We start from the raw sequence: 26,460 nt of genomic DNA, 5'->3' as shown, positions 1-26,460 counted from the left end.
AACGTGTGGGGACAATTTCTTCATAGAAAATGCTGACTCCGCTTCCCCTAGACACATTCGGCATACACCGTAAAGCATATTAAGGGTACCCTATGCAGCTGTCCAAAGGACAACTGGCCAATCGCAGCGAAGATGGAGGATCATGTGACCATTGTTTTTCTTTCGACTGTTGATGGCACATCACTCTGGAAATTAGGCATCGGGTCGAGCAACCTATTACACTCCCGTAAGCTGTTATTCTTTTGTGTTATGGTTAATCAAGGATGGCCGTTTAATAGAAGGATTAAGTGAATCTGGTCTCTCGTGAAACAGCAAAACAAAGGACTGGTATGCCTTGTTGTTTTGTGTGCGGCCTGTATAAAAGCTAGCGTTTAGCGGTACTCTGTTAGCTAGTTGCTGATGTTGACATAGTTAACAGTGAACCTGTTGTCCTCTCACCTGTGACAGTTAATGAAATAGTGTGCTTGTTAAAAGTTGAGCGATACTCAAACACCAGATTAACAAGAACTCTTTTGGTATTTTTTTCTGTTATGCAATTGTTAAAAATAATTTTTCTCGTTTTTATTTTTAAATCTATTCATTCCAAAGGGCTTTATTGACTTGCAAATTTAAGTCAACAATTTACCATAAACAGTGTGAGATACAATGATAGATTTGATATAGCATTACGCTCTGTGGTTATTAATTCTATACAGTGTTTCCCTTATTGGGTGTATGTAGTGGTGATGTAAACTTTTTTTTTTTTCATTACCAGGTTAATGAATGGGGAAAGCACGGGTGTACTCTTGATATTTCTTCGAATGGGTTAAACCCTTGTGGACTGAAAGAATATGAATCACAGATGGGCTTCAAATACCTGGGTGAAAATAAGTAGAGCATTGCTTATATGGCAGTCCCATGCTCACAAACCAGCAGCATCATTGCCTTTGTGTGGTGCGTTTCACTGTAAGAGTCATGCACAGCAGCCCGTTTTCCATAAGGAATGCTATCTCAGCTGGAGGCACATTCACCACCTGAGGGCCAAGGGTCGCAAGGTGGGGTTCTTTAAAGGTAACCAAGTTAGACATCGGCTTGGCCTCCACACCAGCACCCTGTATTTGAACACTTCAGCTTCAAAGTGGTCTGCTGGCCTGAGCCGACATATGTCTCGTGTCAGGAACACGCTGGACACAGTTTCCAAAGCTGTGAGTGGGACACATACAGAGCTGATGTCAAAGATCTCCAGACTCAAACCTAATGCTTTAAAGGCTGATAAAAATGCTGAAGCCAGTGTTGAGACAAGACCCAAACCTGATGAGAATACAGTCACATCCACTTATGATCCTTCTAATGCTGCTCTCTCTCTAGCATCAACTGCTCAGAAACCTGTTGTTCAGAGATCTTCTGCCAATCCGTCCCTTTCCACTTCTGCCACATGTGATACAAGTTCCATTACCTCCACTCATGCTCAGACTTCTACCCAAGAGACTGTCACTGCTATAGTCCCAACTGTAACGGAACCGAGGGAGAAAAAACTGAGACGTATTGCTCCTGGCGTCAAAGCTACTCGTTCCAGGAGGCAAGAGGAGCTCCAGCCTTCGCTGAATGATTTGGAGAGCAAGAGCACAATGCCCAAACAATCCACAGACCTCTTCCATCCGAGCACCTTTTCAGTGAACCTGGGTGAGACTTACACCTATGTAGCAAATCACGTCAACTCATACTTTGGCAGCAGCATAAACACTCAGGACAAGAAAGAAGAGCATCTTGAAATCTCTTCCACTTACTCTCAGGATCAACAAACCTCAGACCTCATGCCGGTGTCTGATAAGAAAGACCCTGCTCCCCCAAAGAGGGGTTTAGGACAGTACCTGTCTTATTCAGCTCCAACTGTGCAGGCATTTGTTGGGAACTACATAGCACCTCTTGTTCCTAAGTTCAGAACAGGAGAGTCCACGAGCGCTGTACTGGAGGAAAAGAAATCAGAGGACGTGTCAGTGAAACAGGCTGAGGTTAGTAACGAGCAGAAGGCTGCGGAGGAGAAAGCCAAGAAACTTCTGCACCAAAGGGAAAAGGTAGGGCTTACAGCACAGCAGTATTTCTTTCATAAATTTTTCCTTTTGTAGTAAGCCATATATTTTTAATAACCTGTTCCTTGAGAATCCTACGGGCATGCTATAGGACTTTCTGCTTTCATTCTACTCAATATAAACTTTTTTTCAATAGTCCCAGATTTTGTGGTTTACGCTTTTTGTCTGTGTTTGAGTGAAACATTATATGCATATTAAAATGATCCAGTATAGTATAGTGTAATACAACAGAGTGTCCACAATTAAAACTCAGACCAGCGCACTTGTTATTCTATATGTCTATTGGAAGGATGTTGACTTGCTGTTCTGGGAGTTCTGGGAAGCTACATTCAAAAATAACCCCCTTGAAAAGTTATAGGGCCACAGAGAGAGGGCGCTTTATAGGCTTACGGGGGCCTTTATGTTGTGGAGATGTAAGCAAGTCTGACATCTAGTTTGTGGCAATGCTGGATTGACTTAAATGTGCATAACATACATGGTCTTAGATATTATTATAACATATTAAATAATATATCAAGCACATACATAATATTCACAGCAACCATCATACCTGCCTAGTGAGGAAATAATGTACTGTATTTTTTATTTATTTATTTTTGCTTTTATGTCACAGATTATTGCAAGAGTGAGTGTGGACAATCGAACCCGGGCACTGGTTCAGGCTCTCCACAGGGCATCAGATGTAAAGGTTTATATCAACAGGGTGGAGGACTTAAGTTACCACCTCTTGGAGTTTCCAGAGACTCGTGGCGTTGCAGTGAAGGTGAGAAATGTAGCAGTATGTGGCGAGGTGTGGTCTGTGGCTCAGCTGCAGGGGAGGGGTGGTGCAGTGGGTTTATGGGGCAGTGCCAGGGGAGACTGACCAACACAGCTGGAGATCATGCCTCCCCTATTTGGGCGGCACGCCAGGATCCGAGAGGATGAGGGAACTGAAAGCAGACAGTTGCGGGCGCGCATTTGTCGCAGCAACTGTGCGAACCAGCCAGCAACAACAACCTGAAAAGGCAAAACTGTAAATAAAGAGCTGAAAACACAGAAACACTGTGTGGGTGTGTGCGGCGTACACGCAGCAAAAGCAGCCAATTGCGTTACACAGTAAAGATGGTTTTTCTTGTTCATTTTCCAGCAGATTAACATCCACACGTGGGTGATGTTTTTTTTTATAGAGAGCTGACGGAGTTGTCAAAACAGTTTTCAGCAGCATGTTTCTTTTTATTTACATGTTAATTTCCACGTTATGTATGTACGGTCTGCATATGCTGTGTGGTCAGTTGCTGAGCTTCTGCAGCATTAGCATGAGAATCATATACGTTGTGCTTTCTGATTGTATTTGAGAATTCTCCGATGCTTGCAAAATGTCAGTCTGTGAGCTGCGCTCAGCAGGTTACACACAGCTCTAAATGCAGACTGCAGACTGTTACATAGATTTATGTCACATCAGTGATACCACAAATACTGATCTAGAGTATTTTAAACCAAGGTTGTTTTTCTCTGTAAATCCAGTTTTTGGTTTCTCGTATTGTTGAGAGCCTCACTTTGCACGGAAATAAATGTAATGATATTTAAGTTTTCATGCACTCATGCTGTGAGGGGGGAAAAAAGAATCTCTTTAGACATCTTCGGCATTTATTTCGGTCACATTGCTCAGTCTGTTTGCAGTACCTTTAGCTGTCATGTTTTATTTATGATCAAGGTTTTACAGATGTGCAGTGGTCACACCAGTATCGACCCCCATCCATTTTTAACCATGACAACGAAGGTCAACATTAATTTCTCATTGCAAATTGATTGCACTGTGTATTTTTCGCTAAATTCAGTCTGAATAAATAATGACCGGTGAACGAGCGAAACTGGTTTCAGCCTTTTTCATGGAAACAGTGGGGATGACCTCTGATTCAGTAAGCGTCGATAGTTTGTGCCCTGGTTTATGTAACTATGTGCTGACTGATATCAGGCAGCAGAATTAGATGGGATGCAGGGTGAGAAATACAAGGAAAGAGTAAATCTAACAGGAAGTAATCATGATGCATTATCAAAACAAGGAGAATATAATATACGATCAAAAAGAAGACTGTTTATTCATGCATGCCTGAACTTTGCTTGTTTTCATATTTGTTCACCCGTTATGATGTTGAAGTTTTGGTTTTGAGAGCGCAGCTACGTCTCGTAACAGAGAGACGGTTCACCTCTACATTCCTATTTTCTACTCCACACCACTTCATGGTGGATTGACAGCATTTTCTGTTTCCGGTGCTGACTGTCATGCTATGTTTGTATTTGTCAGGAGAAAGTTATCCCTTGCCTCCTCCGTCTGGAACAGGCTAACGATCCGGGTCTGAGAGCAGCCGTTAGAGAAGCACTCGCTCTGGTGGGCTATCATAAACCTGTCAAAGGCAGAGGAATAAGGATCTTGTCCATAGATGGAGGAGGTTTAAGGTACACGCTCGGCTCCACTCCCCTGCCCCCCACACTCATCTTTACTTTAAGATATGAGTTGATGATATCAAGTTTACAGTGTCAAAGGTTGTACACTTCTTCTATTAGTCTTTAAATCTTGTGCTCTTGATGATGAGTTGGTTACTAACGTCTCATGCATGTATCCATGTATTTGTCTGGCTTTCTACTTTCAGGGGAATTGTTGCCCTTCAGACGTTACAGAAGCTAGAAGCCCTGACTGGGAAACCCACTTACAAACTGTTTGATTATATCTGTGGTGTCAGCACAGGTACGCTGTCCTCCTGCCCTACTTCTGTATAGTCAGAGGCATGTATATGGATTATCTGAACAAAGTGCAACACTTAGCAGAGTACAGGCAGCACTGACCTATTTTTTGCTCTGCTCTGAATTTCGACCTCAATTTCACCAGCAGCCCCTTTCCTCTCAGTCTGGGTGAGAACTAATATTGTACAATTGCACAATAAATTTTGCTTTCATTACAGTTGATTTTAAATTCATAAAATGAATTCATAAAATTTACAAGTATTTTACAGTCAAGTACATTAGGCGCTTCCTTGATGTTAAATCACCACAAGGGGGAGCTGTGGACCAACCTCAAACTGATTAAAAATACATTAAAAGCCTGCTGTTTATTTGCAAAGCACATTGGGCTTTAATCACTGTTAGAAGTTTCTGTTTGTCCAGCATTCTCTCAGTTATATGTTTTAATCTCCACCAGCTGGTTATACTCCATTTTCAGATTTAGTGAGAGTTGTCAAATGTGACAACACGCCTCCTAAATCAAATGGTGTTCTCACACATTTAGAAACCTATTGGGGCCACATCTGGCACTTTTGCCCACATTGTGCCATTGTGACTCCCTAATCCTGTTGGCAATACTTGGATCAGTCTTCTAACCATGTTATTCCTATTCACATCCTGTAAACTGATCTCCAAAGCATCTGGTTATAACAGATGATCCTTCAGTAAGTTTCCTTCCAGTAAACCTGGTTCATTACTGTATGAACATCATCTTTGAGGACGAGAACAAGCTGTTCCTCGATGCTTTCTCAAAGGATTGTCTGAACCTCCTCTACCTCCTGTTTACAGCAGCTCAATTAACAGTACATCTCAGTCACTCTCATTTGAATGTTTCTGGTTGTTTTAACTCAGGTGCTGTGCTCGGGTTCATGCTAGGCATGTTCCAGATCCCTCTGAAAGAGTGTGATGATCTGTACCGAAAGCTGGGCTCAGATATTTTCAAGCAGAATGTATTTGTCGGCACCATGAAGATGGGCTGGAACCACGCTTTCTACGACAGTGAAGCGTGGGAGAACATCCTCAAGTGAGTTTTGCTGTTATAGTTCATGATCAGTGTCTAGATGAGCACCTTGTCTTTCTCCTTTATTGTGGTGCCATGCAACAACAATGGATCTTCGACAGCCATGGGAGCAATTAAAATACAGAAATGCCTAAAAAAAAAACCAACAACAAAAAAAGCTGCTTGTTGAAAAAGTCTGAAAGCTATATTACAGAATAAAGATTACTGTATGATTAATCACAGTCAGCATTCCTTTGAAGGGAACTCATTTACCTTTAGTCATTATGCTACTCTAAACCCTCTACACTAGAAAATAACATCACCTTTGTGAACCTCCACAGAGAGAAAATGGGCTCTCACCTCATGGTGGAGACTTCAAGAAACCCTGACTGCCCCAAGGTGAGCTTTATGAGATGGTCTGACTCATTATTCCCCCAGCGTGTTTTTTGCCTCACCTTGTTTACTTGTATATTACTCAGAAACCTTCTTTCTCCATTTCCCTCTCTTTACTGTTCTGCTTGACAGATAAAAATAGGCTCTAAAGCCATAAGAAAGTGGGCCTAAAGAAGAGTATATGCTTTTCAGATGTCAGCATGTCTCCGCTGAGGCTCAGAGCTCAGTGATGACATAAAATTGATCTGTCAGAATGTCGACCTAGATATTATGCCTGCATTTCTTGTCTGCTTTTGTTCAACTACAACCTGACACTGAAAAAGAAAGTCACCCTGTATGTTGATGCCCTCACCCACAGGTGGCAGCTGTGAGCACCATTGTGAATCGGGGCACTCCTCTGAAGGCATATGTTTTTAGGAACTACAACCTGCTGCCTGGGATGTGCTCACACTACCTTGGGGGCTGCCAGCATCAGCTTTGGCAGGCCATCCGTGCCACATCAGCAGCCCCCGGGTATTTCCAGGAGTTCCCTTTGGGGAATGATCTCCACCAGGTCAGTCCCATTCACAGCTGTTACGAAGTGAGAAATCCTCCTGATACTGGCTGTACTGACAAATTTCGCCAAACTGACATTTTTATTTATGTCAGTTTTTAATTTAGCTGGTTTTATATGAATGCGAGAATGAGGCAACATAGGATTTTATAATTTATACTTTTGCTGTATCTACTTGGAGGCTGAGGGCCACTGGTGGCCGCCAGTATTTTTGTTTTTATTTTTATTTATTTTATTTTGTTTTAAATGTTCTTTCATATTTAGCTTAGTTTTAGTAGACGAATAGCCTCAGATTTGGCATATAAACTGTACTGTTGGTTCAACATGAATACAGTTTGTATAATTTGACCAATAGTTCAGGGTTTATAGTCATTTTAGGGAAAACAGATTTTTCCAGTAAAGTTTTTCTAGTCCACATCCTATAATTACTTCTGTTCAGCAACATTTTGACAGTCAGAGTGTTACACGTACTTCATGCACTCAGCCAGAAGTCATTGTTGTCACAGCGTGCCATATCGAAAGACCTTTGCTGGCCAGCTGAGAATTGCGCTGATATTTAGTGTTCATGCAAATTCTTTTTTTCAACTGCAGTCCGCTGCTGCAGTATTAAAGCTTTTAGTCTTGGTCTTCTAGATTAACATGCCCCGCACAGTCAGTGTCAATGCTGGAGAGTTTCGAAGGATTTTGAGAATTCTAATGAGAAAAATTCTCTGCAGAGCAAGTGAGAGGGAGGAACTCTATTTCCTTTCTGTTAGTATTTATTTCCAGTCAGGTACATTTTGACAGAAGAATGAGGGGTAGAGTCGTCGTGAGACGCACTTAAATCCATCTCCATTAAACAGGTTCGCATTAGCCATCAGCAACATAACAAACCGCCAGTCCATTTTGCCATTTTGCTGATCAATAAATCAGCAAAATTATTAAGCCTCTGTAATGGAAAACAGAGGTTGCTCTGTTAAGCAAATGGAATGGCAGAAAGCACAGACGATATAAGAAACCTTATGAGGAAAGTCACACCAGAAACTGGGTAAACGTCTTGTTTCATTTATTTAGAGTAGTCATGCTGCTTATTTTAAAAAGGCAAAAACACAGGTGGGAAAAGGTGGGGAATAATGTTCCACTACAGTCTAAGTATTCAGTTGACGTAGCCTGTGTTTGATTTGCCACATACAAGTGTGGGAATCTCCTTAAATTTACATTAAAAACACAGATGAACAGACTCTGATGAACTTAGTGTAGATCCATCACACGTGAATGAGAGTGTGTTTACATCAAAGGCAATATCCCACACGGGCGAGCTCCGGCACTCCTAATTGGAAGCTGTGTTAGGTGTGCAGGTGAATGAAGTGCAGAGAGAATGAAAGAGACTGGATGATGAAAACCCACCTGTAGTGGGAGATTTCCCCAGCATGTCGTCTAGCAGGTCTCCCTCTGATGCATAAATTATCCCAATCCAGAGCTTCCCTCATCACACAAAACTGTGTGACTGCTACATCTGCTTCATTGGAAAGAAAATACAGACAATCTAATTATGGAGCTGCTTTTGCAAAATCACTTAGTTGGCGGCCAGCAGGAGGCCTCGTACTTTGAGATGAGACGCCATCAGTAGTTTAATATATTTAACACATCTGACATGAAATCAGTTACAGCTGTTTTATTTTTATTTCAAGTCTGTCAAGAGAAAATTCCAGCTGAAGAACTGAGTAAAATTAGAAAGAGCTCTTGGTAAGAAGAGCTAGGGTTAATTTTAACCTAATAAATCTCTGAAGAATATTCAAAGGCCTTGACTGAGAATTCATGTGCATACGGAGCGTTTGCACAGCTCTTGCAGTTTTGGGAGTGTTTTTACTTGTATTTACTATCCTGAAGATGACTTACATTTGTATGTAACACCAGGATATGTCTGGCTACCAAACGTGTATATTTTAAAGCACACCTTATTTGTGGTTCCTGAGACACTGAGTTCATGCTGTTTAAGCTGACATTTACCTCACCCGAATTCCGTGTTTTGATTTCTCATTTCAAATTTTAAGATCTATTGAGATGTAAGAGGATAGAATAACTTGCCCAAATCAGTCAATTTAATTTAATCCTAGTGTATCAAAGGCTTCATGGTATCTTTTTGGTAAATTCGGATTATGTTGATTTTGATATAGGCATCATATGAAGTTAGACTCACAGATAAGGACAAAATTATTAGCAAGGGATTTTCAACATTGCATTTCCCACCATACTAGTTTCTATAGAAAAAATAAATGATATCTGTTTGCACACAATATCAGAAAAAAACTCAATTACCAGGGTCAATATTATTAGCCCCCTGAAAAACAGGAGATGGTTATATGAAGTTACAGTCACAGTGTTTCCAAATGTCAACTAGAGTGTGAAGTATCATGAAGAAATTCAAAAGAGAGCTACACAGTACAGAACAAGCCCAGCAGAGGTAGGAAGTGAAAGATTTCAAAGACTCTGTCAAGAAAAACGGTGATAGATGTGTCTAAAGACCCCAGAACAACTGCCAACACACTAGTGAAAGACTTGACCGAGACAGGTGTTGTAGTCTCGAAGATGACAGCCACTAGAATCCTGAATGGGCTGCAAAAACAAAACTCTACTTCTGAGAGACACCTTTAAGTCAAACTGAAGTATGCCAAGAACAACCTGGAGAAAGATTATGTAGACTGGTTATATCTGGAGAAAGAAAGGAGAGGGGTACAATCAAAACAACGGCGTCCCCACAGTAGTGGGACTATTATGCTGTGGAGATGTTTCAGGGCATCTGGAACCAGGAATCTGCTCAATGAATGAATCAAGAAGAATGCAGGATATGTGAAGATTTTGAAAGGGAAATCTCCAGCATTCAGCAGCAAAACGCGGTCCAGTTCATCGCTTTGTCTCTTAACACAATGACACAAAATATGTGCCGCTACTGGTGAAGATCTACCTCCAGAAACAAAAGAGAACATTTCTGACTGGCCTGCACAAAGCCCTGACTTAAATGTTAATGAAAATCTGTGGGGTGAACTGAAAACCTGAGGTTCATGCCAGAAGATCAACAAATCTGGAGTAGCTTGAGAGGTTCGCCAAAGAAGAATGGGCTGGGTCACTCAGGTGAAACTTGTTGAAAACTAGTACATAACTGCAGGCTATTATCCAGCAAGAAGGGTACAGAATTAACTATTAGCATCTGGGAGGCTAAGAATTTTGGAATTTTGTTCCAACCAAAAAATTTTGTGTGTGCAAAATAAAAATAATAGAAGCATCCAAAATAAAACCAGGATGTTTGGAAAAGTTCTCAAAGCGCTTAACAGCGGTCTGTCCAGGCTGTACCCCGCCTTTTGCCTTATGGGAGCTGGGATGGGCTCCAATCCTGAGAAGGATAAGCAGAAGAGGATCAGCAGATGTTTACCAGCACTTTAGAAATACTTTTTAAAAAAATGACTTTTTTATAGAGAGCTAGTAATTCTATCCTCATCTATTTGTCAGTTTTCTTTGCTGAAGAAAAGACTACTTTGTTCAAGCTAATGGAAACCTGAGTGATGATAGTTCAGATGTAATTTTAATGAGTTTCTAATTATGATTACACAGTAAAATCCAAGAGCAGGACTTGTAACAAGCTCCTGTTCATATACGGTTTCTTTTAAGCACTCTAATTTCCATGTGAATGTTTGACCATCTTCAAAATGCCACCCAGTCTGATGACTTATTTGGTGCCTGCTTGAGACCAGTTGTGAACATAACATGCTGTGTGTATGATGTCAGGATTCCCTAGAGAGAGAGTCATCTCGCTCTTTTCCACCGACGCCCACAGACTTTCCCACTTAATTCAAGCCCTCCAACAATCAACCTTTTGTGACAGCGAACGCAACAGTTGTAACGGCATGTGCTGAACGAAGGTTGGACTCCTCAAGCAGCTTTCGAAGACAGATGAGTGTTTGTTGATGATTCTGTGAGTCTGCAGGCTGGAATGGAAACCTGATGGAGAAGCACCTAGATTCTATAGATTCTTTCTACCAACACTGGGAAAATTGTAACTTGGAGCGAGACCTTTGAAGCAGAGCCATGGCATTATCAAAGCCTCACACTCGCTACCATAGCCGTGGAGAGCATCCTTTAGTGAGGGGGGAACAAGGGAAAAAGAGGTGGGGTGGAGGATAGATGAGATGAAGCGAGAGAGGAGGCGCATGTTCCACATTAAAGCTCGCCAGTTATCTCGACTCTAAAGAACACAGAAGTAAAAGACTTCAGACATTTCACAGTGGATGCCAGGGCATGCCAGGAATGGTGAGGAGGACCCATTTTTTGTTTGTTTTTTTTGGCCTAGTTGCCATGGTGTCTCCTGAGGCGATGGGAAGGAATGGGAGCTTGTTTTGTGCCCACCCCTGCCAGCATTTGATGGGAGACATTGGACTAGTGGACCACCACCCCCAGTGTGACCCCTTGGAGCCCCAACGTGGCACCATGCTCAGCCGAAAGGCTTCACTCAGCCAAAAATGAATAGGTCACATCAGCCCTCCCATACGTATTTGTCACTAATGAACGAGGGAGTAGACATAAATTAGTACAGGAAGGCATTAAATGTGGCATCTGTGACTATGAATGACGTGAAAAAGGCAGAGGGGCTTGCAATTAATTAAATGGCACGACTGAAGAGATCCTAACATTTTAGTTCATTGTTCTTGTCTTTTTTTCCCCTCTTAAAGGCCTCTGGAGATGGAATTATTGGTCATAAATGATATATTTGTATATGGCACTAACTCATATGAAGCAGAGAGGAGATGTTGTAGATTCAGGGTGTGAATCAGAGCTTTTAAACTCTTTCTCATCCCTGCTTGCTCTTCCCATGTTAAGCCCTGGGAACTTGGCCTGCAGACTGTTAGAGGATGGAGCTCACATTTTAGCCATGCTGCAGACAGCTTCCTCTTCTGAGACTGACTCAGGATCTTTGTCCTTTGAGGATAAGTCCCATCTCCCATTTTTAACAGGGGTGGCTTGAGTGGCTCCAAGAATGTACCTAAGTAGAGCTGCCTTATGAAAACACATAATTAAGCAAAAGTAATCGTTTCAAAAGATGCAAATTGTCTTTAGTTTTTATTTATTTTTTGATACAGCCTTTATTCATGCAGGTAATCCCATTGAGAATCAATGTCTTGTTTCAGACAGCGTAATAAAATTACAACGATAAAAAAGCTAAAATTATCTAACGTTGCATCTCGGCTACTGTAATAAAATACAATATGAAAATAAAGCTTTAAACTAAATGAATCAGTTTGTTATTGTAATAGCAAAAAAGGGTGTGAATAGGTTTCAGCATAACACAGACTGATGCGAGCCACACAGTTCACTTGATTCAAGTACAGCAACTCATAAAACAGACACTAAATAATGGCAATGAGCGCAGCAGTGTGAGGCACAATGAGAGCTGCTTAATTCTGATTTGATAGGCAGGCATATGTGAAAACCTTTCATAGCCAAATAAGAAAGTAAATCTGACATTTTTGATTGGCGATATTATTTTCTACTGTCTCATTAAGGCTCAATGAGACATAATAAGGTGATATTTCATTGTTAATTTTATTAAACTCTGCAAACAGCATATTTGTTCCTTCACTTCTCACATGCACTGACTTCAGAGCAGCGCTCACTCATTCACTTACTGCACTGCAGTTATCTGTTAATCAGACCTGCCAGTGGTGTTGGATAAATTCAAAAGTGCTATAATTATAATTAAATGGAATTAAATGCAATATTATACAATGTTGTGAATAATTTGGCTGTTATTTTGTTCTGTCATCATTAATAGAAGGGCAGGAGATAAATAGTAAAATTAGTAACATAGTCAAGCATAATAGAGTTGTAGGAGTGATAATTCTGCAAAAAATGACTCGAGTGAGAGTGAAACCTATGCTTCTTTAAAACTCCTCTAACAAGTGCATTTTAGTTGAAAGTTACACTTTCTGAGCTATGTGCACTTGAGTAACTTGTTAGCACCCACCTCTGATTGTCACATCACCTCTGTTTCCTCAAATCGCCTTTTTTTTCCCCTTTCTTTTGTTCTGTAGAACACACTTTTTCTCACATGCACAAACACTCGATTGAGCTGGCACACTTGTTTGAGGATTATGCTGGTCCACTTATTATGTTGACTGACTGCTGTGTGGAAGCTTCAGCAAATCTTCCTCGTCTCTGACCTCCCTCGCCTTTTCACAATTGCGCATCACATTCAGATGACTTCTTTACTGCAGACCCTGGAAAGAATTCACGGCTTTAAACCTCGCGTTGCAATATATTGTCACGGAGGTGTGTCTTCCATCATCTTCTTAGCAAAACAGCAGGGGAATCTAGTCTAAATTGTCCAGGGGATGAGTTTTGAAATCATGCTTTTTAATATGAATCTGTCAAATATGTGCATAAGGCCTAGAGTGACTTTAGGCTGAGTAAATATGGAAGAGAGCTTCTGAAGGCATTTATATCACTTCATGAATTGTCACAGTTTAATCTCAGCGGCTGCAGTCGATAGGGATGATTCATTGTTTCAATATTGGGTGTTCATGTGTGGTCATGTATTCACAGAACGTGTGGGAAAAGGTAACTGTCTGCAGTATATCTCAATTGTTTTGGCTGCCTGGGGGCAAAGCTGGCACCCTTACAGATGAGTCCTTCTTCTGTTTATAGCCTGGGAAGATGATTTGAACGTCACGGTGACCTGAGGGGCCCATAAAGCTATAAGGTCAAGTGAAGAGCTAGTCCATGGAATTACTTAATATGGCATGAAGCCCTTTGACTTGACCTGGCCGCCATTTAGGACTGGTGCTCACACCGTTTCAGTTCCATCCTTGCAGATCACAATGATGCTTTTTATGTGTATTGGAAACCATTTGGGGAATTCATTTTGGTCAATGAGCAGATTTATTTCTCTGATTGCACAGGCAGTGACTGGGATGGCTTCATTTTGTGTGCAAATGGTATGAATTGATTTGGAAGATTCATAGTTGTTGTTGTTTTTTCCTGGCAGCCTAATTATCTGCTTATCAAGTGAACGACCATCTCTGGAAAACATTCTGGTATTGTGACAGACGTAATTGGATGTCCATGACTTATGTAATTCTTCCCTAATTAATCATTTGTGAGAAGGGAGCCTCATTGGCGGGGCGTCATAACAAATTACTACAGAGCTTAGTGCTCCTCAGTCCATCCCTGTCAGAGGAGCAAAAGAAGAAAGTGTAATGACTAAAGCTTCTCCCCGGAGCTGAGATTTGAATGCTACACCAGGCTCTATTTCAAAAGGTTCACCTCATTTAGATTTAAGCTGACGCTCCCTCCTTTTCTGTGTTGTGGTCGTTCATAATGAACCCTTCCACAAATGAGTATTGAAGGTTTACCCACGGGTTAGAGAGGGAGAGGGATGCAGAGGCGCACAGGCTGGATGAATAGGATGAAGTTTGCTGTCCCTGCTAATGGGAGCTGACATACATTGGGGCGTGAAATGACTTTTAGTGATCTCACGATAGCACCTCTTTGCTATTCAAATCAGCTCTTCCCCCTATAATGCAGCTTAAACTGACACAATGAAGATAAGCTCCCAAAAGTTAATGACAGTGGAGACATTTTTTTTAAGCAGCAGTGTAAATAAATCATGCAAATCTCAATATTATTCATTTAACTGAGAGAAATTTTTATTCCAGAATATACTGTAAGAACAACATCTTTTAAAAGCCATTCGGTTTTTTGATAAAATGTCCCCTTGGGTGTGGGAGCCCCAATTAGGTGAAAACTTGGTATATTTGCATACAGACTCATAGAAGTGATGAGCACATTTGTGAATTAGCCATTAGACCCTGAAGGGCAAAGGCGAGGCTAAACGAGCTTTGATCCTCAGAGTAGTAACTAACGCATAACACCGGAAGAAAGACTCAAACACTGTCACAGGAAATCATTAAGCTTCTATGAAAGCCAGAATTCAGAGTTGGCATTCCTCTTTATCTGATAGAGAATTTAACCTCAAAGGGGGTTAAATGATTGCTACTGACAGGGGTGTACTCTCTGAGGACATTAGTCTGTAGACACATGGCATTCCTGTTTACAGTGACATTGAGTCATTTCGAGTATAAGCAGCATTACAGCTCTAAATCCTCGTAAATGGAAGTGACCTTTGCCTCGCGTCATGCTGCGTGTTTGACAGACGGCTTGAGTGGTGCCATTTTGCATGCAGCCTTATTTGCAGTTTGTCCCAAGTGGATCATAGTTTCAGCTTAATTCATCATCCAGATGTGCTCTGGCCTCAAGAATCTTTGTGTGAAAATGTAGTACTGGCCAGTGTAAAAAGGTAAAGTATTGGTATTTGCATTGGCCAATGAATGAAAATGAAAAAAGTTAAAGAAAAAAAAAAGACTTTTCACCTTTCAACCATGTTATAAGTGTTGATGTTGCACAGTTTGTCCACCAGAGGGTTCTCTGCGATTTTACTGTTGGTTTGGAAAGCTGCAAACACAACAGTCATCTAATCTGAGCAGACTCGGGCAGAGCGTGAACGAGTGAATAAATAATACGTGTAAGAGTTGTTAGGGAAATTTGTGGAAAAAAAATTGTTGTCCAGTACATTGGAGTATTGAATTTTTAAATTGCCAGATCTCGTTATTAGTATAAAAAGTCCTCTATCGGTTGGACTTTGATAAAAACAGTGTGTAGAGTATCTTAGTCTATCAGGAGTTGCTGCTGTCCTGCAATAGCATGCAACAAATCCCAAGTAATGCTACTTTTTTCTTTTAGCAACACTTTAAAAAAAAAAAATGTGTAAAATTATTGTCAAAGCAACTGTTGTTTGTGTCTGCCATTGCCTTACAGTACTGTCGTATTCAAATAATCCAACAACCAAACCTTGTGATGATTGGCTGCAGAAGTTATGCAGTCTCAACTTGCAAACTCACCTGGCCTAGCATTCCAGGAAGCATAAGTACAGGAAGCTTTGCAAGGCTAAAATCAAACTCTAGCTGACTCGCTCATCTTCTGGTTCTAGCTTTTGCCATTCAATTTATCGACTTCCTGCCCTTGACTGTAGGACAAGAGGTCAAAATAGTAGAGCATATAAAAAGGCAACATGATCTCTGGGCAAGTCTGCTCCTCTGGTGTTGGACAGATGGACAATATGTATGATGTCTTGAGAAAATTACATTAGAATGCAACCAGGCAGTAGCTAGTAAGCATGCCAACTTCATTAGATTTTTCTGCAACACACTACATTATAGTCTTTAATATAGTCATGTCTGTTTCTTCTTAACATTCTTTTCACAGTTTCACTTATTTTTAAATGGTTAAAAAGTTGTTTTTGCAGTAATAATGTTAAATAGTGCTTCTGTTGGAAAGTCGGGGTACTACCAGCCTGTTTGGACACCTGCGTAAAAAAGATGACTATACAAATGACTTTTTTTTTTTTTTTTTTAAAGAGAGAGAATACAGAAAGAAAGCCTAGCAGTCTTTCAGTGGTGCAATAGGTCTTTCTATCAAAAACATATTTTTCATAATTGCCTTGACCTTTTTTACCCGCTCTGGGCTCGTCCAGCAGGTGCACTGAGATGCAGACAAGCTAAAGCATTAAGTCCCTCGCTCAGACAACCATTGCACAGTCTGCTTTTAAAGTTATATGCCCTGGCACTGTGTGCAAGCGCGACCACTGCGCCTCTGAAACTTGCCCCCAGCTATTAAGCACAAAGAAGCCATAACTGGACCCGGACTGTTGCCATCATTGCCGCAGAGTTCAGAAAATGGAGCCTCTCACACTGGGGTGAGTGATAAGAAAACTGCTTAGTTGTTTTGTTACCAGCTGGGTTTGACTGGTGCCCAGTGCAGCAAGTTCCCCTAAGTCTCTATTACGGGCACATCCAATCCAGGCATTTTCTTCTTTTTCTTTTTTTCTTTTTTTTTTTTTATGTGATTCATTTCTCGGTCTGCCAGACAACCTACTGGTGCATAATGATGTGCTTTGGACAAACGGCCACCTCAGCAGTTCTTCTATGCTCTGTCACAGAGTGAAGCCTTCTTTGTATGACTTCCATCTCAGCCAGTTAAATGGTGCTCTCTGAGGCTCTGGCTCTAATTATTATCTCAGCAACTAACTTTTAGATCATCGTAGTAATGATTGATTACACATTATCATAACAGATTATTAGACACACGTGTCTTTGTAGTTTTTCATGTTAGTTAAATTTTAACCACTGCAGTAGTTTAATGCTTGGACAGTGTCTTTCTATCTTTATGTCTGTCACTCTGTGCATAAATAGCAACAAAAAATTCTGGCACAACTTCACCTACTTCCAAGGTGCATGGAGAGGATGCAGGAAGGTAAAGAGGAACAACTTTATTAACTGACCAACGTGTTTCGGCTTGTGGCCTTCATCAGGGTCATAATGACATATAAATCAATTTGTGTTTAAATAAAGGAAAAAAAATCCCCTTCCCCCATTTTTATCGTTAATGGTCTAGTCCAGTATTCACTTGGGCTGTGACTTAACCAGTTAACCTAGTAACCAATACTAACCTGTTATACGTCAGCTGGTTTACTTACTCTGTGCATAAAACCATAGAGAACTATTGCAAAGGTTATCCTGCCATTCTTTTGTACAGATGTTATTGACCTCTAATGGCTCTTTGACTGAACATGTGTCACATTTTCTCAGTTATTCCATTCGTCCTTGATAAATACGTCTGTGGTGATGTCTTCAGAATGTATGCTAGGTCCAAGCAGGTATTCAAAACCTGAAAAAGTTTAGTTGACTATCACAGAAAAGTAAGGAGATGTCATGAAATTAGTCAGTTTTCTCTTGATCTGCTTATTGGTGTGGTATTAGCCCCCTGCATTGTTTATGAGAGAATGCCTGAAAAAGTGAACTATACAAACTGTTAGAATAAAATGTTAGCAGCATTGTGTAAAGCTTCCTCCTGCAATGGGTTTAACACACTAGTGTCAAATGAAGATGTTTTATTGAATCATGTAGGTAGTCTAAATAAATTCCTTCCCCAGATTGATTTACCAGAGTCAGTACTTCACGCCTACTCGTGGTGTTGCTTCAATGAAGATAAAGTGAACTGAAGTCTGGTGAAACTGAAGAAACTTGCCGAGGAGAGCGGCAACAATTAAGCAAAGAGACAAGTTGAATAATGGAAATAACACACAGAAAAATTGAGACCATAATATGGTGATTAAATACACAATTTGTGCTTTTATAGGGATTTTTTTTTTCTTGATTTCTTTTCTTGATATCAATGTCATCATTAATAATTGGCATGCAATATATAAACTACTGTAATAATCATAACAGAATCATAATTATATCAATACTGTGATAGGAATGAAACGTAATGCGAGTTCAGCAAAGTGTTAGTTTCCCCATCTGTGAGTATGCACGGGTCTGCTTGAGCCCAGCTAAGCTCCGTGTGGACGAACAAATGCCTGAACATTTTTTGGGAATCCATGCACTCATCCACGGGACAGTAGAACACAGTAGAAACTACTGTCTTTGCATCCTCCAGGCAGTGTGCAGTACTTGAAATTAGTGTAATAGGAATGACTGCTCATGTCTGCAGCTGTCTTTATCCACCACCTTACTCTGTGATTTGACCTTCCAATGAAGATTTTTTTTTCACTTTTTATTTTACGACAATAAAACCAGAAGTTATTTATCCATCTGATTCATTATTACAACACCAGCTATAGCCTGTAACTCATGATATCTGTGGTCAATGAATGCCTTTATGATTAATACAAAGGCAGCTGGCTCTTTGTCCAAACTGAACAGATCAATCATAACCTTTGTTTCTACTCAAATATCATTAAAATGTTTTGGGAGGTTTTGTGTGCCTTTCTTTCTTTCTTTTTTTTAATGGAAAATGTGTCTTTTAAATTGTATTTATTTGCATTTCTCATTATAGTATGAACTGATGACACAGACTTGCTTGATCTGTGTCAGCACAGCTTTTATCAGCTGCTGACAGTGCAGTTGACGCAGAGAACTCTGTGTCTAAGTAAATCATAGCTGAGCTGCAAGTGTGTCAGTAAACCCTTAAACTTGTTTTACTGTTATCTAATACCAAATCAATTCTCTTTAGCACTCCAGGTTTTCGTAGAGAACTTGTACATTAAGTTTTTCAGTTGTAACGGGAGCTTTTCCTCCAGTCCAGCTACAATAGCCAGAGCTTTGCAATTTTATGTTGGATTAATGGAACAGTTTTCCATATCGCACTCTCAAATTTATACACGCGAGGTGTTTTCCCCCATTGCTGTGTGTGTGTGTGTACGTATGCCACACGCTATCAGAAATGCACACATTATTGTATGCACTGAGCATGTGCTCTCGATCAAACATGTGTGTACACGGCCATGTAAACAAGCACCATTCGCTCTACTGTGTCCCTAGACATTTGGGGCCCTGCGGCTCCCAACCCCCCCAAGCTCGGCTTCCTTAATGAGAACGGGCCCTTGTGTGTTTGATCCTGGTGCCAGCCCTGCGGCCCCTCAGCCTCATGCCTATTCAACAATTCTGCAGCCTCTCCAGTTACTCCCCCACTGCCTTGGGTACAATATGGATCCAAAGCGAAAGCACTCATGGGCAGTTGTTCGATATCAAAGCAAGTCTGACTGAGACTGTGAGGGGAGGGGAAATGCTGGGACTCTTTGTTTAATAGACTTACAAGCAGCACTAAAGCTGCACATTGATTGATTGATTGATTGATTGATTTTATTTTTCCTCTTCATTTTATCAGATGTTCTTCTGAAATTTTGTCTATTGACTGTTAAAATCCATGAAAGGTTTCAAACCCCAATTATTTGGTTTCACTGACTTTGGTGTTGGCATGAAACACCAAACCTAGCCTGTAAACAGGTTGCCTAACAGCACTTTTGGGTTTTTTGTTGTTGTTTTTTCACAGGATGGAGGTCTACTGATTAACAACCCCACAGCACTTGCTATACATGAGTGCCAGTGCTTGTGGCCTGACACGCCTCTGGAGTGTGTGGTCTCGCTCGGTACGGGTCGCTTTGAATCTACTGGCAAAAGCAACGCTGCATATACAAGCCTCAAAACAAAACTCACCAACGTCATCAGCAGTGCGACAGACACTGAAGGTAAGGATGCACCGCAAAATGATGGCGACCTATTGTGATCGCCAGTGTTTCACAGCTTTGACAGCTGCTAAATGTACAACTAAATTCTAAAGCACACCTGTGTCAACCAAGGAGTGATGAAAGCCTGAAACTTGCCGTGACAGGATTAAGTCATAGTGTAAAGATGGCTGCAGTACAAAAAACTGTGAACTGAACTGCCTTTGTTTGCAGTGTTGTTTCAGGTCTGTTTATAGTATTTCCTCTACACAAGAAGATTAAATAAATGTACATTAGCAGTGATCATTCCCTGTTTCTGTTTCTTTTCTAAGGGGGAGATTTAGGATTTTTGATGGTATCTTTTTAGAAAACACTGCACCGCAAGTCGACTTTGTTCTAGATAAATCCCACTGTGGCCCTTTGTAGCGGCAACCTCTTTGTCTCCTTATCACCTCTAGACATGGGCACTTCTGCTGTGCCTAAATTTGGCTTGTTCCCCTCCCTGTTGCTGCTGTGGTGCAGTGTGTGTGTGACCTAGATGCTTCTCTGCACTTGTTCGTCCTGTATTTTGGGATTAATCCCTTTCCTAGCTCTCTTGCGGGCTTTTGTTATTTAGAAACAGCAGATTAGAAAGAGTGTTTATCACAGATTTCCTCTTTTTCAAAAGCTTTAGTGCTCGCAAGCCTCCTAGTTTGTCTTTGGTGTATCAAGCTTAGCTGTGTTTGTTGTTGCGGACAGATAAAGCAGATCTAATAGGGTTTCAGTGACAAGGATGGAGAATATTACTTTTTATATATCTTCAGACGTGTTTTGGAAAAATGACCTTGGGCCACTCGTTCTTGAAACAGCTGTTCCTTTTATAAAGACCTTGTACATCCAATATACGTGCAAACTGTTTGCTTAAACACAGTATCCTGTGTTTAAGCAAACAGGTTGCATGTTTCAGTTTGTTTGGTGAATACATGGATGTCTTACAAGACACAGAAACGAGTCTGAAAGGTTTGCAGCAATTCTGGAGTCTTTGTGTTATTGTTTTGTGTTTGGATTTCCATATTTGGTAGGTGAAAGGTAAAAGGGACTTTCACTAGGAAGGTGATGATATCACTATCTAACAACTAATCCTTTCTGCAGAGGGAAAATAGTAGAACACTTTTTAGCAGTTGGCATCCAGCTCACTGCACAAGACCAAACTGTTTATGATTGACAGTATAAAATTTTGAATAACGAGTGCTTTATTAAAGTAATGAAAACAAGGTTCATCTCTGATTTAACCACATGCATTATCTCTTGTGAGTAAGCTGTTCTTGTCTCTGTGTATAACTTTTCAGCACACAGTAGTCTAACACTGATTTGCTCTATAAAAACTCTCCAGATCACCTCCAGATAAGTTACTCCTTGTAGAGTTTTGCAGAGCCTTGGAGACGGTTGGTTTTAATACTGTGGGAACTCAGACAGAAACCTTTTTGGGTGCTTCAGGCCTGTTTTGTTACCCGCTGCCTGTTTGTTTGCATTTGTAGGATGTTGATTTTAAACTGCTCATGCAAGGCAGATGAAAACAGCCGTGATAGACAGGCTAGACATTTTCACTTGGTGTTACCTCACACTCTAGCCCTGAGCGCTTACACAGTGACACTTGTAATCCTATAACAGCGCTGATAGATAAGGTTTGACTTTGCTAGCCCCTCGTAAGGCAGTATGAAGTGAATTGTGTTTTAATTTTTTTTTATTCTCTCTTATATGACCTCACTCTTACTTCTCCTTCCCCCTCCAGAGGTTCACGCCATGCTCGACGCCTTCCTTCCTCCAAACACTTACTTTCGCTTCAACCCCTACATGAGCGAAGATTTCTCCTTAGACGAGAACCGCCAAGAGAAGCTCAACGCACTGCAGGCTGAGGGCTTACGTTACCTAGAGAGGAATGAGCACAAGCTGAAGAAGGCAGCTCGTTTCCTGACCCGAGAGAAAAGCTCCACCCAGAAGATGACTGACTGGGCCAGGCTCAGGGTTGATATGTATAATGGTCTGCCCTTTTACTCGTCCAAGTTTTAGATTCCACTCGAGCCACGTTTTTCTGGTCCACACGAACCTGGAAACTTACCGAGGTCCAAGTGTCATTTTTATTGCCCTGTAGCTCTGAAGAACATTATGTATGTGCACAAGTAGATAATGTATACAACATGCCAAATGCCACCTCCTCACTCTCACTTGACACTGTGATGTGATTTTAGTTTAAATGTGCCAACATCTGTGGCAATGAAGATTTATCCGATGTATAACACTTGACTTAGCATAGCATTTAAAGAAGATCTTTTAAATGGCTTGTCGATTTAGAAGCTCCCTGAGTAGAGATTCTACAGCAGCTGATGGCATTAGTTTAACATTTAAATGACTTCTTTGCCAAAATGAATGCCGATTTTGTATTGCAGATGCTCAGTTATCTCCAGCCGACAATTGGCTTAGGTTAAAGACTGAACTAAAGACTGAAATTTGTCTGGATTCTTCAAAAGGCAATAAAATCCAGAATCTGCCTGGGAAAAAAAACTACCTGTTCTCAATTTAAGACTTAAAGCTAACGTTAGCTAACTAGCTGCTGGGACTTGATAAATATTGGTAAAAGTGGTGTCGATGTTCTAACTTAACATTCTGATAACTTTATCTCCTTTGATGTTCCTTTCAAACATAGAACACAAAGACTTTATTTCGCAGATAAGCTAGTAACGGTGGCATTAACAATGATCTTCCCACCATGTGGATATTTACTGATCATTTACTTTTGTTTAAAATACTGAAAACCAGTACATCCTCACAAACCAGTATTTATATTCTCACATAAAAAGAATATATATATATATATATATATAGATGGACTTCATGTGTTGTTGAGTAAATGTATAACTTGTAAAACTGCATTGTTAAGAAACAAAGTCTAAAATTAATAACTAAAATTTGCACAACAAATACAGCTACTGCTAAACTGTGTAATTGTATTTTGATAAGAGTAACACTGATACACGAGGGGCCCACATGAAGCGTTACAGAGCTATAAAGTATGTCAGTACAATTTACATATGATGATAAAAAATAAAGATGTCTATGGGGAAAACACCTCAGTGTGTTAGTAAGGTGCTAGGCTACCACAGCAGCTTCAGTGGGCTTTGGGATTAATTGTACATGTCACTCAGTTGGTATTTTGTTGATGAAGTGCTGTTTAAGACTCCAAAATGTCCTCTGGCTGTTAAGGAATATTTTCTACAGTTTTTCATTCTTATCATAGATAACTTGCATCCGCACAGCCATCTTCATCATCTCAAAGTCTCTGCAGTATGTTTAACCTGCAAAAAAACCAACACAGCCTAACAGAGAGGCCCTAGGGGTCAAGGGTTTTTTATGTTGTTTTTTTTGTCACGTGTATGTAAATTGTGATAAGGATCCAGCTAGAGCCTCACTGTCACAAAGCGTGAATTTTTATGTGTTATTTAAACTGCAGAGTATTTTTAGTTCAGTTGTTTCAAGCGCTTTTATCATTGTGTGCTTTTATTGTTCAGTTTTCTGGAATCCCTGCAGGCTACTCACATTTTCTCCTCTGTCTTTAGTGTGCCCTCTTTCCCTTTGATGCCTGTTCTCAAAAGCCTCTTTCACCCTTTCCACCTTGAAGTGCTGTGTTTTAGTCCCGACTCTACTGCACTGTACCGTTTGTTGAAATCACACAGGGTTTATCTGATGGGCTGGATTAAAACAGATGGCTGCTTATTGATTGGCTGGGATGTAAAATGATTTTCGTACGCTGCTACTTTTGCTGCACATAAATGCATTGCAGGCGTCCATTTCGGCGCCTAACCTGGTCACGTACCGTATTACTGATACGACATTGTGTCGGTTACTCCCAGAGGGCCTGCAGCCAACACAGATATAACCCAGATTAATATAATTCCACTCATCTCTTGTTGGTCCCATGTAAAGAATGTTTGAGAGTGTAATTAAAACCCACTACTGAACTGCGCTGCATTCTGCCTCCTAATTGTATGAAGATTAGATTATTGTGATCGGAGGAAAGCCGCAGCTTCTCTTTACTTCATCCCAGGAAGTGAGGAGGTGGAGGGAAGAGGCTATCAAGTACTCAACGACTGCGTAATTACGACTGCAGAGATCTGAAGTGATATTCACCCCCCACTTTCTTGGCTCACTGTCCAGGGTGCTTGGCTTGATTAGCTCATTCTGATTTGAAAAATTGTTACTTGGGCACATAATACAGTATCTCTCAAAGGTTTCAGGTCACAAACAGAAAATTTCACATTTTCCATGGAAACACATGAACAGGATATATATTTTAATATAGGAGTAGTTTATTTCTTTACATGTAACTTAAAGAATTGTTCTAACACAATTCTGCACTCCCATCCTAGCTGTGAGTTTGGTGAGGAGATCTGGAGACATTTAAACCCTCGATCATGTAAGTGCCTCCCACAAGCTGTTCCCTGGTTTCAGATCCCTTTTATCCCGCACAGATTTCACACATTACTGCAGCCAAATTGTTGCATTTCCTCCACCATGCTTGAAAGATGAACTCAAGTAACCCTAAAGCATCTTTTCCTTTGTTCTGCATCTCACAGATGGTGTTTTGTTTGGCCCAAATGCCTCTAAGTTAGATCTGTGTGTGTAAGTAACACTTTCTTCCCAGTATCTGGACTCGCTGGCCAGCCTTAATCACTTCTCTCAGTGGCCGGTCGCTGATATGGCTTTTTCTTTCCAATCCTGCCTAAAGGACCAGCATCGTCTGAGGTTCCCGTTCCTTGTCTATTTTTGCCCAGTTGTGCACCGAGGCCTCCCCATTCTTTTTCTATTCGTGTCATTCTGTTCTAGCCAATTGGCACAGCTCAGTGAAGAGCACACATCATTGTATGAAATCTTCAGTTTGATGTCAATTTCCTGCATGGATTAGCCTTCATTTCCCCAGGAATACTTAACAGGAATATTGTGATGGCTTTTTGTGTTTTGGCATTTCAAGATTACAGTCATAACTTAGAAATACTGATGCTCCAGAAGCTCAGCCAAGAGTTTGCAGTTGTTCCAGTATAACTGGATTTTTTTTTTTTATAAATGATCCACTAGTATTTTAGCATGATAAACTTGAATTAGGAAAAACATCTTGGCTTTGTAAACTAACCATTTAATTCAATGCAATTTAATGTTCTTTCATGGTAAAACAAACACACTTTCTTTTCAAGAATGAGGACATTTCTATGTGACCCCAAACTTCTGAGCAGCAGTGCGAGGAGAGATATACGTGTGGTCAGTGTGAGTGTGCGCTTTTTTCTCTCAAATATATGTTGTTGTTTTTTTTAAAAAATAGGGGTGTATTTTCCATGGGAATATAATTTGAAGGCCTTTCCCTGAGCTGCCTGTCATAACAGAGAAGAATGTGAGACGAGATGACTGTACAAGGCTGTGCTCAGGCACCTGGGTAAAAGTTCTGGCCAGTGATGGATGGCATTTCCCTGCAGCATAAACACAGTGCTCTGACACAGCTCTCCACCAACTGCTTACACGCATGAAAACATATCCGTGGCCAAAAACAGTAGAGGACACAACAAACAGCGTCACTGGTAGTCTGAAATGGTACACCTTATAGGTCATTCAAATATGTTGTTTTATCTAGAATTTAGCAAAAGGGCAGAGCAAATAAAAGCAATATGGTGGCGCTGAATGAATATAGCATAAAAACAGTTTCATAAACATTTTTCACTGCAAGTAGAAATGAGACAATCATGAAAATCATCTCTGGCTTCTTGGATTAAATAGTTAAAGTAATTTCAGCCTTTTGCTTGTAGTGTTGGGAGCGAGCTATTCTGCAGTATCTGAATCTGAGGAAAAGGCATGAGTTCTTTCCTGTGTACAAAAACAGCCTTTTGCTGCTTATTCCACCTATACCAGCTGCTGATGTTTTGTTTACTTTCGCCTTATGCAGATTCTACCGAAAGCAAGGATTTTGTGTTACGTCTAGTATGTAAACAAGAAGACTCGTACAAGTAAATCCCATTCTAGAAGTTTAGAGTGCATCTAAATTCCTGAAAGGAATTTAGCACAATGATACCAAACACACATTCCGAACTGGTTTAGAAACGGATAAAGCAGGCTAGCATTAAGCTGCTGGGATTGCCTTCCCAACAGTCTGACCTCAGCCCTGTTGACATTATGTAGATGTGCTTAAAAGCCAGATCTTTATCAGAAAACCAAACACTTTAAATACACTCAGCCAATTCTGCCCAGAAGAGTGCTCAAGTATGCAACCAGAATTATGCCAGAAGCTTATTGATGGCAACCAAAAGTCTTCTGTCAAGGTGCAACCTGCTAAAGGACATTTAACCAAATATCGGTGGGTGTGCGTGTGTTTACCTTTGACCCTGAGTGGATTAGGGAATATCGAGAATAAATTCAAATTTGTGCACCCAATTCTTCTTTTTAAAGGTCATTAAATATGTAATTAAAGATGTGGTATCCTATCCTGGAAAAAAAATAACAATTTAAACAGTTTAAAGAAATCATTAAAAGCCTTTTTTCCATGACATTCATGCCATGATTCCCATGAGTGTATGAA

At 40.6% G+C, this 26,460-nt stretch overlaps 1 protein-coding gene across 2 annotated transcripts; it reads left to right on the top strand.

Moving 5' to 3' along the window:
• Positions 1-121: 121 nt before the first annotated feature.
• LOC102312672 (calcium-independent phospholipase A2-gamma) lies at positions 122-23,863 on the top strand. 2 transcript variants are annotated; one of them, XM_005939731.3, is made up of 10 exons: positions 122-226; positions 755-2,054; positions 2,683-2,832; positions 4,354-4,505; positions 4,700-4,794; positions 5,679-5,850; positions 6,168-6,225; positions 6,578-6,772; positions 19,694-19,889; positions 21,637-23,863. In XM_005939731.3, exons 2-10 carry the CDS (start codon positions 831-833, stop codon positions 21,912-21,914), a joined length of 2,520 nt encoding a protein of 839 aa, XP_005939793.1. In that variant the 5' UTR covers positions 122-226; positions 755-830; the 3' UTR covers positions 21,915-23,863. The 2 variants fall into 2 exon arrangements, with proteins under 2 accessions (XP_005939793.1, XP_005939795.1); XM_005939733.3 differs by having other exon boundaries at positions 160-327.
• Positions 23,864-26,460: the final 2,597 nt, after the last annotated feature.

This window comes from Haplochromis burtoni, unplaced genomic scaffold (assembly GCF_018398535.1).
Source record: "Haplochromis burtoni strain Fernald_Lab_line unplaced genomic scaffold, NCSU_Asbu1 Contig_272, whole genome shotgun sequence".
Taxonomy (NCBI): domain Eukaryota; kingdom Metazoa; phylum Chordata; class Actinopteri; order Cichliformes; family Cichlidae; genus Haplochromis; species Haplochromis burtoni.
The sequence above is the reverse complement of the archived record's forward strand: the minus strand, read 5'-3'. Positions and strand labels throughout refer to the sequence as shown.